Source organism: Ranitomeya imitator, chromosome 3, assembly GCF_032444005.1.
Source record: "Ranitomeya imitator isolate aRanImi1 chromosome 3, aRanImi1.pri, whole genome shotgun sequence".
Classification (NCBI taxonomy): Eukaryota; Metazoa; Chordata; class Amphibia; order Anura; family Dendrobatidae; genus Ranitomeya; species Ranitomeya imitator.
In genome coordinates, this window is record NC_091284.1 from 109880441 (window position 1) to 109898877 (window position 18437).

The 18437-nt window shown below is 42.1% G+C and overlaps 1 protein-coding gene across 3 annotated transcripts in view; it reads right to left on the reverse strand.

Annotated features, from left to right (window-relative positions):
- RAP1GAP2 (RAP1 GTPase activating protein 2) overlaps positions 1–18437 on the reverse strand; it is a 1157994-nt gene that overhangs the window by 399516 nt on the left and 740041 nt on the right. For all 3 annotated transcript variants that reach the window (XM_069761272.1, XM_069761274.1, XM_069761271.1), the window contains one exon: positions 6389–6473. In XM_069761272.1, the coding sequence (XP_069617373.1) occupies positions 6389–6473 (85 nt within the window). The remainder of the gene's footprint in view (positions 1–6388; positions 6474–18437) is intronic.

Consider the following 18437-nt stretch of genomic DNA (forward strand, 5'->3'; position numbering starts at 1 on the left):
GCCTCAAGTAACGTGAGCTACATATCAGACTTTGGTGAGTAAGTCATTGTATGATGAAGCTTTGTAGTGAGCTCTGGAACTGCTTGAACTACACATCAAAACTTAACCTGATGAACTGTAGATATTTTTTCTTAAGAAAATGAAGATTAGGAATGGGAAAGCTGTGACTAGCTTTTATGGTGGAATATCTTGGCATGACTACAAATCTCGTAACGTCTAAGCAGTACATGGTGAGAATGCTTTATAGTAAAGTAAAAGCAGAAAATAACAAGCACAATGACTAAAATTTCTTATGGCCAAATAATTATATAAGTGAATATCGTGAATTTAGTACATGGCATAGATATTCAGGAAGTCTTGACCTCACAACCTGTGAGCTGTCAGTCAAGCACTGGGAGGAGAGGCAGAGAATGGAGCCAGGGAGGCAGAGGCTTGGGAAGTGCTGTGATCACGCCCAGAGCTTTTAAGATTCATTAATTAAAAAAGTGATTTTTTTCAGTCAGGGAGAAACAGATCATATCAGTAAATGCATGGATGACATTATCCTCCAGAGAGCAGCACAACCATATGAGCAGTTTGGGGGACTGAATCTTACTTACATATTCCCTTTAGCTTTGCTCCCTAATATTACTGTAGCTCCAACTCAAAATACCAATATGTCACCAATTAGAATACCAAGCATGCTGTCTTCTTGTATTCACACTCCTACCTGAAAGGGGATAATGGACTAGGTCCAGATAATGAGGAGACGTTACATAAGGTTCTTGATGAAGGAGATGTTTTATGGAAGTTTTCGAGCTTTTGTAAAATTTGGGATCTTTGTGGGTAACTTTTATCAAGTTTATAATTTCCTAATTGGTTGAATAATAGAAATCTTAAAAGCTAATTTCTGCCAATACCCAATACTGATCTTCTACGAGGTAGCATATATTGATTCTTTCAGGGAATCTATAAGCTCAAAATGACTATTTAAGGCAAGCATGGCACTTTGTAGGGGACATTCACCTAACAAAAGTTGAACTTCTAGTGGCCAAATCCATTGCTTTGTTTTCCAAAAATTGTTCCTAAGTTAAATATGCTATTGAGGTGTTCAGTACAACCTTGGCATGGCTGAGCACTTTAGTGCACCTTCTAACTACTTGTTTTCCATCTATTACCACCCACCTTTTCCTTGATTGACAGCTCTGGCTTTATAGGGACCAAAGGAGGTAGAAGATAAGTAAAAAAACAAGATTGGGTGCACCAAACACCTTATTAGGAAATTTTTGTTAAAGAACAATTTCTGACAGATTTGTGTATCAGACTTTTATTAGGGCTATATCCCCGACAAGGTGCTATTCTTGCTTTGTCCCAGTTTAGATTTCAGAATAGAAAGTGCAGTATGTACTATATGTCTTCAATAAAGAACCACAAGGAATAAAAACTATTGATAAGCAAGCGTGCTCACCACTGCTCAATACTCGTTACTTAATCAGGTGCTTGAGTCCCTGTCCTGCATGTTTCACAGCTGTTAATAAGCATTTCATATATTAAATTCCCAAATTCCTCTAGTATTAAAACCACAGTCCTCAGTCGTTCTCAGCCCTTATTCACATTTATGTCATTGTGATATATGGTAATGGTGCGGGGGCTTTGCCGACAATTTGTGCAAGCCCGGAGCCCCCGCAGATCCATTGCTGCGATGTGGGGGCCTCCTGAAAAATGGCCGCCAGGGGCGGCGCATGCGCAGACTGAGATTTCGGCACCGAAATCTCGGGACGAAATCTCGTTGCCGAGATCTCAATCTGCGCATGCGCCGCTTCCGTCAACCATTTTCCTGGAGGCCACCCATCGCAGCAATGGAAGTGCGGTGGGCTCCGGGCTGTCACAAAATTTTGGCAGAGCCCCCGCACCACAGAGCACTGCCAAATACTACCGCACCAGCCTGGAAAGGGAGTGTGATTATTACCCTGCATCGTCGGACCACATCAGAATCGCTCGACTCCTGCTGCAGTCACACTACTTGTAAGTATATTCAGACTATTAGACGCACCCCCGTTTTCCACTAAAAAATTTTTGGGAAAAAGTGAGTCTTATAGTCCGAAAAATGAGGTACATTTATTCAGTTGGGAAGTTGTGCATTCTTCTCCTTTTCCTGTGGACATATTCGGCCCCATAATCACATACATCCTACTGCATATTACTGACAATGGTGTTAGTTTTAGGCAGTGATCTATAACATCGGTTTACATTAGGCTTACGGGTTCTGAAAAACTGAAATGGCAAGGCCATTTCTGACCATACATAATTACTTATTTTTAGTACTGAATAAAATAACTATATTTCATGAATGGTTGCAATCATTTAGGTGTCCAATGTCCATATAATTCCAAAGGCTGTCAGCCGAGCAGGTAGTTCCACTGACAGCCATTTTCCTTAATGTCCCCATTTACATGAAAATTCAATGTGTTTTTAAGGGGCACAGATGAATAAGCCACAAGCCTCTGGTAGTGGTGATTTATCTACCCTGGAAGCAAAAGTATCCAATATTAAAATCCAGCATGCCTAATCAAGGGGAAGTATTGGAAGACCCCATGCACATAAGATGGTCAGCTGATCTTTCTGAAATTGGTGGGTAATGTGTCACAAAGAGTTTAGGCTGTAGATAGCAACGAGATGCCATCTTCAGTTGTTCCCATAGGCCTAAGCACAGGCCTAGTTGGCTCAAGTCATACTTAGGATGATGAAGGTCGTAGATAAAGTTTTGAAGCACATGTACTGCACATGATATATTGTATAAAACTATATTACCTTTATGCAATATTCCATGGGATGACTATAATTGTTTGGTATGCATTAATGACTTATGTAAAGCAAACTATCACTTAATATGTAAGTGAATTACACAATTCTACATCTTCCTAAACATACATCTGACTGGATCATATGCAATAAAGCTGTAAATGAAATCTATTCCAGACAATTTTCCCCCAAAAAAACTTCTAGAAATATGATACCAACACAGCAAATATTAAGAGTGCAAGTACCGCATTTGTACCTGGAGCCACCAGTGAGTGTAATCCAGGATTGCCGTACTCTAATATAATAGGGGCGATGCTGGTAACACCAAAAAGGGAATATACACTGTATGGACAAAAGTATCATGACAACTCGTAATCATTGAATTCAGGTTTTTCCATTCAGTCCCATTGCCACAGTTGTATAATATCCATCCCCCTCGCCATGCCGTCTGCCTATACTACCAATTGTAAAAAATGTCTCATTTTAATGAGCTCGCTGATAACGGTATGGTCCTGTAATAGGATGTTACCAATGTAAGAAGTCACTTCATGACATTTCTTTGCTTCTAAATATTTTACAATCACCTGTAAGTGTTATTACTGAAAAGTGGAATTGTTTATGAAAAATGAACAACACGGCCATGAAGTGGAAACTGCATAAAGAGTGGGGTCGCTGAGCATATCCCATTCACCATTCATATGGATTGTGACAATGCCTCTGCTTTAGTGCGCAGAGCCCATATAACACAGGACTCATCTAAAATGTGTATCAAATCCCATATAACTAATTTTTAATCCATTACTTTTGTTTACATTTTCCTCTATAGGGATCCTATGCCAACAATCAGAGCATTGGCTCACAGTAGCAAAACAACCGATATATTTCAGTTATACCTTTAGGGGGGATTAAGGTTGGGTTCACAATGCGTTTTAGCCTACGGTCAGTGGCTCTGCTGAGGCTTATATCTGAAACCTAGGAAAGTGGGATTCAGGCATATCTAATTCGGGCTTCATGAAGTAGTTGACTGCGTTTTGGTGCACTCTTCAAATAGACGGATAAGGCCTAAAATGATGCCTGATAAAGCACACAGTGATGGCATCATTAGGGTCAATGGCGCCATAAGAGTATGCATCCAAATTCCATTTTCCAGGGCTCCCAAGATAAGTCCCGAGAAAACCAACGACCACAGACTAAAAGGCAAAGTGAACCCAACCTAATACTTTGCATATAGTGCCACTTTGGATTCTACAGAATATTTTTATTACCAAGATCATGAGTACAATTTGAGTTCTTAATGCAAATATTATTTACGACAATGATAAATGTAAGGTTATACACATGGGAAGAAGGAATCAATATCACCATTACACACTGAATGGGAAACCACTGGGTAAATCTGACAGGGAGAAGGACTTGGGGATCCTAGTTAATGATAAACTTACCTGGAGCAGCCAGTGCCAGGCAGCAGCTGCCAAGGCAAACAGGATCATGGGGTGCATTAAAAGAGGTCTGGATACACATGATGAGAGCATTATACTGCCTCTGTACAAATCCCTAGTTAGACCGCACATGGAGTACTGTGTCCAGTTTTGGGCACCGGTGCTCAGGAAGGATATAATGGAACTAGAGAGAGTACAAAGGAGGGCAACAAAATTAATAAAGGGGATGGGAGAACTACAATACCCAGATAGATTAGCGAAATTAGGATTATTTAGTCTAGAAAAAAGACGACTGAGGGGCGATCTAATAACCATGTATAAGTATATAAGGGGACAATACAAATATCTCGCTGAGGATCTGTTTATACCAAGGAAGGTGACGGGCACAAGGGGCCATTCTTTGCGTCTGGAGGAGAGAAGGTTTTTCCACCAACATAGAAGAGGATTCTTTACTGTTAGGGCAGTGAGAATCTGGAATTGCTTGCCTGAGGAGGTGGTGATGGCGAACTCAGTCGAGGGGTTCAAGAGAGGCCTGGATGTCTTCCTGGAGCAGAACAATATTGTATCATATGATTATTAGGTTCTGTAGAAGGACGTAGATCTGGGGATTTATTATGATGGAATATAGGCTGAACTGGATGGACAAATGTCTTTTTTCGGCCTTACTAACTATGTTACTATGTTACTATGTTATGTTACTATCCCGGTGCTCGTGTAGCCTGTACTTAATTTTAGGTGTTATGTGCTAGTGAATGTTTTATAATAATAATCTTTATTTATATAGCGCCAACATATTCCACAGCGCTTTACAGTTTAACAGTTTTATACTGTTATCTACTATACAATATGGTTTCATTGGTTTCAGGAATGCTTGAACAATAGAGTGCGAATGTTGCTGATGTTATATTTCATGATTTTGTTTTTAAAGGAGTCATTAGCCTTTGATGATTTCTTCCATAGTGATCTGCTACTTCTCCACATTGAATGAAAAGGTTGAGCAATTAAACATTAATTTGTGAATATTCAATAAACTAATTGCTTAAATGGCCACTATTATTTTCACTAAACTTTGCATAAATCAATAGTACAGGCAAATATAACAATCTTTGTAATAGCAGACAATAGAGCTTCTTTACCCACTTATGAGCCAATTCATCATCTCCTCCTCCTTAACCCATCATTCACTCTAAAACAATAGTTTAACTCCACCCTGCTGAAGACAAGACAGACAAGACGGAAAGCAAGTAGAGGCAGGGAGACAGAGGTTGCGCTGCATTTTCATTTAGCTTCTCTCAGTGGAGGAATCACAGCAACACAGCTTAGTACTGCTGTATAATGCTGTGTATGCTTCTGCTGCTCTTGTCTGTGTACTTAGAAAGGGAAAAAAGTAAAAACCCTCTTTCTATGTGTTTAGTTTATGGGAGCGATGTCTCCTCCTGCTAATTCAGAGTCAATTACTAATTAATTGAAGATAGACTCGGCATAGGTTAAAAATGGAGAAAATGCAGGATAGAAAATGTCTAATGGACACAAATAGTTTTACTAGTTATGCACAAACATGATAGCTTATTCTGATAACTTAAATGAAAGAATGGTCTCCTTTAACATGGCATACTGTATATAGCACAGGATCTCTAATGGATGCATGTAAACATTTATATTTTATGGAAAAGCTACAAGAAAAAAGACAAAATGAAACTTATATTAGTCCATGGTTTTAGACACTGTTTCCATAACTGAGATTATACACTTAGGGGTGAAGGTTCTCCTTAAGGTCTGACTAATGGGCAGTCTCTGCCAATCTAGGGTATGCGAAGAGTCTCTTTGCATATTACGAAGTCGGTATATATAGCGTCCTACGTATCCATACATTATCTATTACTCTGTTGAATATATACATAAAGCTGCGCACATTTAACTACGTCTCCAGAATTTCTGCATTGCAATTTTAATATATAATTTAATTCTTTTAATATTATATTACCGAAGAAGTTATATTAGAAACTAGAACGACATCATGTGCTTAAAAATATCCCAAAACTCTACTTATAAAAGGCCTGATAGATTCTTGCTATATAAAGTTTAGCAAATCTGAGACATCTGCACAATAAAAATCATCATTATCATCATCAATCATCAAGATTGGTTAAAAGAACGTTAACTATTACCTTCATTGTTGGGGGAGCTGTGGCCGGAGGTGACAGTGGACGATCGGGTAGCGTAACTTCTGAAGAGTTGGACAGCTCCTGTTTCCTGTCAATACAAAATGGATGATTATTACTAAATTCTTTTCCTATAAATGGCTTTTAAAATACACAAAAAGTTAGAAAACTAGTCCAAATGATCCAAAGGTTAGGTTATTTAATAACACACACTAGTAGTAAGGAGCTAATACACAGCAGAGGGTCTTCTTACCATGGTTTCATCATGGATTTCCAAATTCCACAAAGGGGAAAAAAATAACAACCAATGCAACCGGTGATTGAAGCGAGTGAGTCTGAGCTTTCCCCACAAGGTGTTACAGGTAAAATTAACTTCAGGTGCTTTTCACTGAGGAAAAAGGCACTTAGATAGATTTGTGTTTCCATGACAATCTCATTACGCCAAATTTCCCTTGGCCCTCCCTCCTCCAATCTCCCATCTGGCATTAGCTTGTTATGGGCCACATTCTGTTTGTTTCTGGCTTTCCTGTCTGTGGTATAAAGGATTACACACAGCGAATATGATAGGAGACCAACTAAACACACGCAGGATAGAACCGGATGCTCCTTTGTATCTGTGCACTAGGAGTGCGGGAGCGTGAATACAGGGGCACAGAAAGTAAGATATGTCTTCCTCTGGTTCACTGATTATTATAGCATTCAGGTGCATTAAGAGCAGAGTGAAAAACGATCCTTGGGGAAAAAAATCCCTTTCTGAAAAATGGAGCGTAGCCTTGTGTAGCAATATTATAAGGAAAAAAGAAAATTATTGTACAGGAAAACACTGGGATAAAAATAAAGGCAATTTGTAATGTAGCTGGATGGTGTAAATACAGTTGTATGGCAAAACATAGGCACCTGTCGCTCCGAGCACCAGATCAAAACTGGTGGAGGCAACACATAGGCGCCTGTCGCTCCGAGCACCAGATCAAAACTGGTGGAGGCAACACATAGGCGCCTGTCGCTCCGAGCACCAGATCAAAACTGGTGGAGGCAACACATAGGCGCCTGTCGCTCCGAGCACCAGATCAAAACTGGTGGAGGCAACACATAGGCGCCTGTCGCTCCGAGGACCAGATCAAAACTGGTGGAGGCTCTCTGGAAAAAATGTTGACGACCCCTCCCCAGTAATAGAATCATATAATGCATGGTTAAATAAATGGATATTATCATTATATCCTGCACAAAATCACTGTCACCTGAAATCATGAGGGCTTGTGTACAGTATCTTTTACTGTAGTCAATAGAAATGTACATTGTATCACTGTCATTCCTCTAGTAATCAGCTCAAGATGGGGCATTGGACAGTGCTGACCACCAACTCAAGTTTTCATTTTGTTAAAGCACCACTCCACTCATTTTATTTAGTTATGTCAGCATTTGAGTGGTATCACTAATCTCTGCCCCTGGTATTGTACTCACTAGCCACCATTTTCTTCTGTTATCAGCTCCGCTCCAGTCGTCTTCTGTAGGTTGTGACCTGCCAGATTGCTCCAGTGTTTGTTGGGCTAGCTGGAAGTCATAACTCAATGTAAGTCTATGAGAGCCAGAACGAGGCCAGAATGAGTCCCTCATAGACTTAAACCCGAGAGCAAGTGACCGTTAGGGTGCTTTCACACTTCCGTTTTCTGTGGTCCGTCGTGGTGCAGCAAAATTGATGGACGTCATGAAAATAGGGAAAAACGTGTGCGACGGATCCAGTGTAATGACGGATCCGTCGTACAGAAATTCCGGGAATTAAATGTCTGGCGACGAGAGAGAGAGGGAGACTTGAAAGGGAGACTTTCTTTGGTGACTTGAAAATTCTTCCGGGCATGCTCAGAAGGGAAAAACTGGATCCATCGGTGGATTCCTGTGTGTGACGGTCAGCGACGGATCCTGTGTCCATAGGCTTCCATTGTAGCCGACGACGGGCAGCTCAGGATGTGTCGCTGACCGATTTTCCGACGTGCACAAAAAACGTTACAATGAACGTTTTCTCTGCACGACGGACCGCTATTTTACGACGGATCCAGAGCACGATGGATGAAACGGATGGCTGTTATGAATAGGTAATTCAGAACCACAATGGACCTTGAAGTTCAGAGCACACAAAGTGACCTGACAATAACCAAAAAACATAGGACAAGCTCTGAGACGTGGGAACTCTGCTGACCGCAATCCCTAATCCTATCACACCACACTAGAGGTAGCCGTGGATTGCGCCTAACGCTCCCTATGCAACTCGGCACAGCCTGAGAAACTAGCTAGGCCTGAAGACAGAAAAATAAGCCTACCTTGCCTCAGAGAAATTCCCCAAAGGAAAAGGCAGCCCCCCACATATAATGACTGTGAGTAAGATGAAAACACAAACACAGAGATGAAATAGATTTAGCAAAGTGAGGCCCGACTTACTGAATAGACCGAGGATAGGAAAGATAGCTTTGCGGTCAACACAAAAACCTACAAACAACCACGCAGAGGGGCAAAAAGACCCTCCGCACCGACTAACGGTACGGAGGTGCTCCCTCTGCGTCTCAGAGCTTCCAGCAAGCAAGAAAAACCAATAAAGCAAGCTGGACAGAAAATATAGCAACAAAAGTAACACAAGCAAAACTTAGCTTATGCTGAGCAGACAGGCCACAGGAACGATCCAGGAGGAAGCAAGACCAATACTAGAACATTGACTGGAGGCCAGTATCAAAGCACTAGGTGGAGTTAAATAGAGCAGCACCTAACGACATAACCTCATCACCTGAGGAAGGAAACTAAGAAGCCGCAGTACCACTCGTGACCACAGGAGGGAGCCTGATCACAGAATTCACAACAGTACCCCCCCCCTTGAGGAGGGGTCACCGAACCCTCACCAGAGCCCCCAGGCCGACCAGGATGAGCCATATGAAAGGCACAAACAAGATCGGCAGCATGGACATCAGAGGCAAAGACCCAGGAATTATCTTCCTGACCATAACCCTTCCACTTAACCAGATACTGGAGTTTCCGTCTCGAAACACGAGAATCCAAAATCTTCTCCACTATATACTCCAGCTCCCCCCTCCACCAAAACCGGGGCAGGAGGATCAACAGATGGAACCACAGGCGCCACGTATCTCCGCAACAATGACCTATGGAATACTTTATGGATGGAAAAAGAATCTGGAAGGGTCAAACGAAAAGACACAGGATAAAGAACCTCAGAAATCCTATACGGACCAATGAAACGAGGCTTAAACTTAGGAGAGGAAACCTTCATAGGAATATAATGAGATGACAACCAAACCAAATCCCCAACACGAAGTCGGGGACCCACACAGCGTCTGCGATTAGCGAAACGTTGAGCCTTCTCCTGGGACAAGGTCAAATTGTCCACTACATGAGTCCAAATCCGCTGCAACCTGTCCACCACAGTATCCACACCAGGACAGTCCGAAGACTCAACCTGCCCTGAAGAGAAACGAGGATGGAACCCAGAATTGCAGAAAAACACTGAAACCAAGGTAGCCGAGCTGGCCCGATTATTAAGAGCGAACTCAGCCAACGGCAAAAAGGACACCCAATCATCCTGATCAGCAGAAACAAAACATCTCAGATATGTTTCCAAGGTCTGATTGGTTCGTTCAGTCTGGCCATTTGTCTGTGGATGGAAAGCCGAGGAAAAAGACAAATCAATGCCCATCCTAGCACAAAAGGCTCGCCAAAACCTCAAAACAAACTGGGAACCTCTGTCAGAAACGATGTTCTCTGGAATGCCATGTAAACGAACCACATGCTGGAAGAACAATGGCACCAAATCAGAGGAGGAAGGCAATTTAGACAAGGGTACCAAATGGATCATCTTAGAGAAGCGATCACAAACTACCCAAATGACCGACATTTTTTGAGAGATGGGGAGATCCGAAATAAAATCCATAGAGATATGTGTCCAAGGCCTCTTCGGGATCGGCAAGGGCAAAAGCAACCCACTGGCACGAGAACAGCAGGGCTTAGCCCGAGCACAAATCCCACAGGACTGCACAAAAGAACGCACATCCCGCGACAGAGACGGCCACCAAAAGGATCTAGCCACCAAATCTCTGGTACCAAAGATTCCAGGATGACCAGCCAACACCGAACAATGAACCTCAGAGATAACTTTATTCGTCCACCTATCAGGGACAAACAGTTTCTCTGCTGGGCAACGATCAGGTTTAGTAACCTGAAATTTTTGCAGCACCCGCCGCAAATCAGGGGAGATGGCAGACACAATTACTCCCTCTTTGAGAATACCCGCCGGTTCAGGCAAACCCGGAGAGTCGGGCACAAAACTCCTAGACAGGGCATCCGCCTTCACATTTTTAGAGCCCGGAAGGTACGAAACCACAAAGTCAAAATGGGAAAAAAACAGCAACCAACGAGCCTGTCTAGGATTCAACCGTTTGGCAGACTCGAGATAAGACAAGTTCTTGTGATCAGTCAAGACCACCACGCGATGCTTAGCTCCTTCAAGCCAATGACGCCACTCCTCGAATGCCCACTTCATGGCCAGCAACTCTCGATTGCCAACATCATAATTTCACTCAGCAGGCGAAAACTTCCTGGAAAAGAAGGCGCATGGCTTCATCACCGAGCAATCAGCACCTCTTTGCGACAAAACAGCCCCCGCTCCAATTTCAGAAGCATCAACCTCAACCTGGAACGGAAGCGAAACATCTCGTTGACACAACACAGGGGCAGAAGAAAAACGACGCTTTAACTCTTGAAAAGCTTCCACAGCAGCAGAAGACCAATTGACCACATCAGCACCCTTCTTGGTCAAATCGGTCAATGGTTTAGCAATACTAGAAAAATTACAGATGAAGCGACGATAAAAATTAGCAAAACCAAGGAACTTTTGCAGACTCTTCAGAGATGTCGGCTGAGTCCAATCATAAATGGCCTGGACCTTAACAGGGTCCATCTCGATGGTAGAAGGGGAAAAAATGAACCCCAAAAATGAAACCTTCTGAACACCAAAGAGACACTTAGATCCCTTCACAAACAAAGAATTAGCACGCAGGACCTGGAACACCATTCTGACCTGCTTCACATGAGACTCCCAATCATCCGAGAAGACCAAAATATCATCCAAGTATACAATCAGGAATTTATCCAGGTACTCTCGGAAGATGTCATGCATAAAGGACTGAAATACTGATGGAGCATTGGCAAGTCCGAATGGCATAACTAGGTACTCAAAATGGCCCTCGGGCGTATTAAATGCAGTTTTCCATTCATCGCCCCGTTTAATACGCACAAGATTATATGAACCACAAAGATCTATCTTGGTGAACCAACTAGCCCCCTTAATCCGAGCAAACAAATCAGATAGCAGCGGCAAGGGGTACTGAAATTTGACCATGATTTTATTTAGAAGGCGGTAATCAATACAAGGTCTCAGCGAACCATCCTTCTTGGCCACAAAAAAGAACCCTGCTCCCAATGGCGATGACGACGGCCGAATATGACCCTTCTCCAAGGATTCTTTTACGTAACTCCGCATAGCGACGTGCTCAGGTACAGATAAATTAAACAGTCGACCCTTAGGAAACTTACTACCAGGAATCAACTCGATAGCACAATCACAATCCCTATGCGGAGGTAGGGCATTGGACTTGGGCTCATCGAATACATCCCGGTAATCAGACAAGAACTCTGGGACCTCAGAAGGGGTGGATGATGAGATAGACAGAAATTGAACATCACCATGTACCCCCTGACAACCCCAGCTGGACACAGACATTGATTTCCAATCTAATACTGGGTTATGGACTTGTAGCCATGGCAACCCCAACACGACCACATCATGCAGATTTTGCAACACCAGAAAGCGAATATCCTCCTGGTGCGCAGGAGCCATGCACATGGTCAGCTGGGTCCAATACTGAGGCTTATTCTTGGCCAAAGGCGTAGCATCAATTCCTCTCAATGGAATAAGACACTGCAAGGGCTCCAAGACAAACCCACAGCGCCTAGCAAACTCCAAGTCCATCAAATTCAGGGCAGCGCCTGAATCCACAAATGCCATGACAGAATAGGAAGACAAAGAGCAGATCAAAGTAATGGACAAAAGAAATTTCGACTGTACCGTACCAATGGTGGCAGACTTAGCGAACCGCTTAGTGCGCTTAGGACAATCGGAGATAGCATGAGTGGAATCACCACAGTAGAAACACAGCCCATTCTGACGTCTGTGTTCCTGCCTTTCAGTTCTGGTCAAAGTCCTATCGCACTGCATAGGCTCAGGTTTATGCTCAGATAATACCGCCAAATGATGCACAGATTTACGCTCACGCAAGTGTCGACCGATCTGAATGGCCAAAGACATAGACTCATTCAGACCAGCAGGCATAGGAAATCCCACCATGACATCCTTAAGGGCTTCAGAGAGACCCTTTCTGAAGATTGCTGCCAAAGCACATTCATTCCATTGAGTGAGCACAGACCACTTTCTAAACTTCTGACAATAAATCTCTATCTCATCCTGACCCTGACACAGAGCCAGCAAATTTTTCTCTGCCTGATCCACTGAATTAGGTCCATCGTACAGTAATCCGAGCGCCAGAAAAAACGCATCAATATTACATAATGCAGGATCTCCTGGCGCAAGGGAAAATGCCCAGTCTTGAGGGTCGCCACGTAATAAAGAAATAATGATCTTAACTTGTTGAACTGGGTCACCAGAGGAGCGAGGTTTCAACGCCAGAAACAGTTTGCAATTATTTTTGAAACTCAGAAATTTAGCTCTATCTCCAGAAAACAAATCAGGAATAGGAATTCTTGGTTCTAACATAGAATTCTGAGCCACAAAGTCTTGAATATTTTGTACTCTTGCAGTGAGAAGATCCACACATGAAGACAGACCTTTAATGTCCATCACCACACCTGTGTCCTGAACCACCCAAATGTCTAGGGGAAAAAAAAGGCAAAACACAGTGCAAAGAAAAAAAAATGGTCTCAGAACTTCTTTTTTCCCTCTATTGAGAAGCATAGTACTTTGGGCCTCCAGTGCTGTTATGAATAGGTAATTCAGAACCACAATGGACCTTGAAGTTCAGAGCACACAAAGTGACCTGACAATAACCAAAAAACATAGGACAAGCTCTGAGACGTGGGAACTCTGCTTGCCGCAATCCCTAATCCTATCACACCACACTAGAGGTAGCCGTGGATTGCGCCTAACGCTCCCTATGCAACTCGGCACAGCCTGAGAAACTAGCTAGGCCTGAAGACAGAAAAATAAGCCTACCTTGCCTCAGAGAAATTCCCCAAAGGAAAAGGCAGCCCCCCACATATAATGACTGTGAGTAAGATGAAAACACAAACACAGAGATGAAATAGATTTAGCAAAGTGAGGCCCGACTTACTGAATAGACCGAGGATAGGAAAGATAGCTTTGCGGTCAACACAAAAACCTACAAACAACCACGCAGAGGGGCAAAAAGACCCTCCGCACCGACTAACGGTACGGAGGTGCTCCCTCTGCGTCTCAGAGCTTCCAGCAAGCAAGAAAAACCAATAAAGCAAGCTGGACAGAAAATATAGCAACAAAAGTAACACAAGCAAAACTTAGCTTATGCTGAGCAGACAGGCCACAGGAACGATCCAGGAGGAAGCAAGACCAATACTAGAACATTGACTGGAGGCCAGTATCAAAGCACTAGGTGGAGTTAAATAGAGCAGCACCTAACGACTTAACCTCATCACCTGAGGAAGGAAACTCAGAAGCCGCAGTACCACTCGTGACCACAGGAGGGAGCCTGATCACAGAATTCACAACAGATGGCTATCCATCACAATCCGCCGCTAATACAAGTCTATGGGAAAATGCAGGATTCTGCATTCTCAAAAATCGACGGATTGTGACGGATCTGAAAAGATGGAAGTGTGAAAGTAGCCTTAGCTGTGACTTTTGGTCAGTCAGAAGTAGCGGTGACAAGATGACTGCGCAGGACTGGAGTAGCACCGGATGAGCTGCGGATGGTGAGTAACATACTAAGGTCAGGGACCTTAGATTAGTGGCACCACACCAGGAAAGAAATAACAAAAAATGCTGGAGTGGTGCTTTCAATCTATCAAATGTTGTTGCCTGGAGATATTGCTGTAACTGGGTGGTGGAGACCCCAGATGTATGTGCTCCATACAATTTAGACCTGGTCATTTTTTTCTTTTCTTTTTTTTTTCTTTCTGATAAAAGTACCCCTTTGCAATCACACACATTACAGAACTCAAATTTAAGCATAAAGGTACCTTCACACATAACGATTTCTTTAACGTTATCGTTGCTTTTTGTGATGTAGCAACGATATCGTTAACGAAATCGTTATGTGTGACAGCAACCAACGATCAGGCCCCTGCTGGGAGATCGTTGGTCGCTGGGAATGATCAGGACCTTTTTTTGATCAATGATCACCCGCTGTCATCGCTGAATCGGCGTGTGTGACGCCGATCCAGCGATGTCTTCACTGGTAACCAGGGTAAATATCGGGTTACTAAGCGCAGGGCCGTGCTTAGTAACCCGATGTTTACCCTGGTTACCATTGTAAAAGTAAAAAAAAAAAAAAAAACAGTACATACTCACATTCTGATGTCTGTCACGTCCCCCGGCGTCAGCTTCCCTGCACTGTGTCATGCAGCATTTAAACGACATGTGAACACGGCCCTAACATTCCACTTTTCTTACATTTTTATGGGTTTAGTGGAGAAAAAAAAATAGCAAATTTTTTTATGCCATTTACCGATTATCCTAAATAACGTGTTCACCGTATAGTACAGGTTGTTACGATTACAGGGATATCAAATATGTCTATTATTTCCTGATTTGTGATGTTAATTTCCAAAAACAAAAACATAAAAAATGTCCTTCTTGAAATTGTTTTTCACTATTTTCTAGTAACTTTATAGGAGGAAAATCATCTCTGATAGGTACATAGAGATGTATCTCCATATTCCACTACATTGAGCCAGTAGTACAGCAGAATACATAGAAATTTGAAGCAGGGCAAATTCTCCTTTTCTCTACAGAGGAGCCTCTGGCTCGTAGGTTTTGTTTCTGTCTTCAGTGATACAGGTTTGAGGTTCAATTCCCAGGGAGACCAGAATTCAAGAAATAAGAATATCAATTTATTTAATTGAATGTAAGTATACACAGAGCAGGGAGATGATGGCCCCGGCCCCCAGAGTCCGGGGAGAAGGAGGAACAATGGAGCAGCACTGACCACCGGTAGTGAATATGAGTAAAGCTTTCGCTGCTAGAGTCAGTGCAGACAATGTGAGTGAAAGGCAGAACATAGCCATGACCACCCGGAACAGAGGAGCAGCTCCCCCAAATGACACAGTCCCATTGAATCTGGGATGGTTGGGAGACTGTTTCATGTATGGAGTCTGTGAGAATGATGTGCATTTTCTTTGGTGAGGCCAAATATATGTTTGGATTTCTGCTGGAGCATGTGAACAAGGTTATCAAAACCCCAATTATATACTCTAAAAGTGGAAAGATAGTGGATTGTACTGAGATTTTATGCATACGAGTGAAACACTGCAGCTGCATCCCCCCTTTTCCTTAGCTTTTATTTAGTGAATTACTCTAGGTGAATTTTTGGGATTTAAACAGATTGAGACTATTTCTGCAGGGCCTCACAACGAGATGACAAGGAACCACAGGCTACTAGAAGGGAAAGATGATGCCACATAAATTAGCTAACAAAGTTTAAAGGGAACCTGTCAGCAGGATTGTGCTGAGTCACCTACCGACACTGTCAGGTTGGCGCCGTTATACTGATTAAAATAATACCTTGGTTGATGAAATCCGTCTTGTGGTTGTTGTTTAATCTTTATTTTCAGTTTTGAGTAAATGATATTCTCGTGCTCGGGGATGGCCTGTGGGGAGGTCTTCATTGGTGCTCTGCTTAGGTATTCATGTGTTTGGCTTCTGACAGGTCACTGATCCCTCAGTGACCTACCCCCTATTTTACATAATGAATTTATATATTTAGAAGAAAAATCGCCTTCTGCGGGCAGGCTCCGCCACCTATGCTACAGAGTGATCCGCATGTATAATATGCATTTAATTATTTTTTTATGGTATACATTAAATCATAAAAAAGCATTAACCCCTTCTGCCATCAGACGGAATAGAACCTCCGATGGCAGTACCCTATCTTTGATGCGGGCTCTGGCTGTGACAAGCTGGGACATGTCAGCTGTTTTGAACAGCTGACATGTGCCCACAATAGAAGCAGGCAAAATCATGATCTGCCCGCACCTATTAACTAGTTAAAAGCCGCTGTCAAACTCCGACAGTGGCATTTAACAAGCTCTTCCGGCCATGCGGCCGGAAATGCGAGCACCGGTGACCCCTGTCACATGATCGGGAGTCATCGGTGCGTCTGTAAAACAACCAGAGGTGCAGACTTCTATGGTTGTTGATGCAAGATTGCTATGAGCACCACCCTGTGGTCGGCGCTCATAGCAATGCTGCAATTCTGCTACATAGAGGTGATCTGAATGTCGCCTCTATGTAGGAGAAGCAATTGAGTTGTGGCAGCTTCTAGCCTCCCATGGAGGCTATTGAAGCATGCCAAAATTTTAAAAAATGTTTTTAAAAATATGAAAAAAAATACTGTATATATAAAAGTTTAAATCACCCCCCTTTCGCCCCATTCAAAATAAAACAATAAAAAAAAAACCTACACCTATTTGGCCGTGTCAAACTCAAAATGACAGAATTAAATTTTTTGGTCGCTGTGATGGGCGATCAAAAGAACATATGTGCACAAAAATGGAATCATTAGAAATGTCAGCTTGGCAGGCAAAAAATAAGCCCTCACCCAAAACCAGATCACGAAAAATGGAGACACTACGGGTAACGGAAAATTGCACACTTTTTTTTTTTTAGCAAAGTTTGGAATTTTTTTCACCACTTAGATAAAAAAGAACCTAGACATGTTTGGTGACTATGAACTCGTAATGACCTGGAGAATCATAATGGCCGGTCAGATTTAGCATTTACTGAACCTAGCAAAAAAGCCAAACAAAAAAACAAGTTTGGGATGGCACTTTTTTTTTTGCAATTTCACCGCACTTGGAATTTTTTTCCCGTTTTCTAGTACATGGTGTTGTTCAAAAAGTATTGGTGTTGGTGTTGGTATTGGTGTTGTTCAAAAAGTACCACTAGTCCCGCAAAAATTAAGCCCTCACATGGCCATATTGACAGAAAAATAAAAAAGTTATGGCGCTGGGAAGCTCCGGTCATTAAGGGGTTAATGTATACAATAAAAAACATTACATACACATTATAGATGTGATTAGGCGCTTGCCTGCAGAAGGTTTTTTTTTAATAAATAAATATATATAAATATATATATATATAATATTCAGAATGTATATAGAAAAAAAAATCCCCAAATAAAGAAAAAGTAAATAAATAAATAAATATTTTCCAATAAATCCACTTATTCATGTAAATAAAAAAAAAACAATAAAAGTACACATATTTGGTATCGCCGCGTCCGTAACGACCCGCTCTATAAAACTGTCCTACTAGTTAACTCCTTCAGTGAACACCACGAAAAATAAAAATAAAAAACAAGGCAAAAAAAATGCTTTATCATCATACTGCCGAATAAAAAATGCAATAAAATGTGATCAAAAAGATGGATATAAATAAACATGGTACCGCTGAAAACGTCATCTTGTCCCGCAAAAAAAAGCCACCATACAGCGTCATCAGCAGAAAAATAAAAAAAGTTATAGCTCTCAGAATAAAGCGATGCAAAAACAATTATTTTTTATATAAAATAGTTTTTATTGTGTAAAAGCGCCAAAACATAAAAAATTATATAAATGAGGTATTGTTGTAATCGTACTAACCCGAAGAATAAAGCTGCTTTATCAATTTTACCACACGTGGAACGGCATAAACACCCCCCTAAAAGAAATTCAGGAATTGCTGGTGTTTGTTCATTCTGCCTCCCAAAAATCGGAATAAAAAGCGATCACAAAATGTTATGTGCCTGAAAAT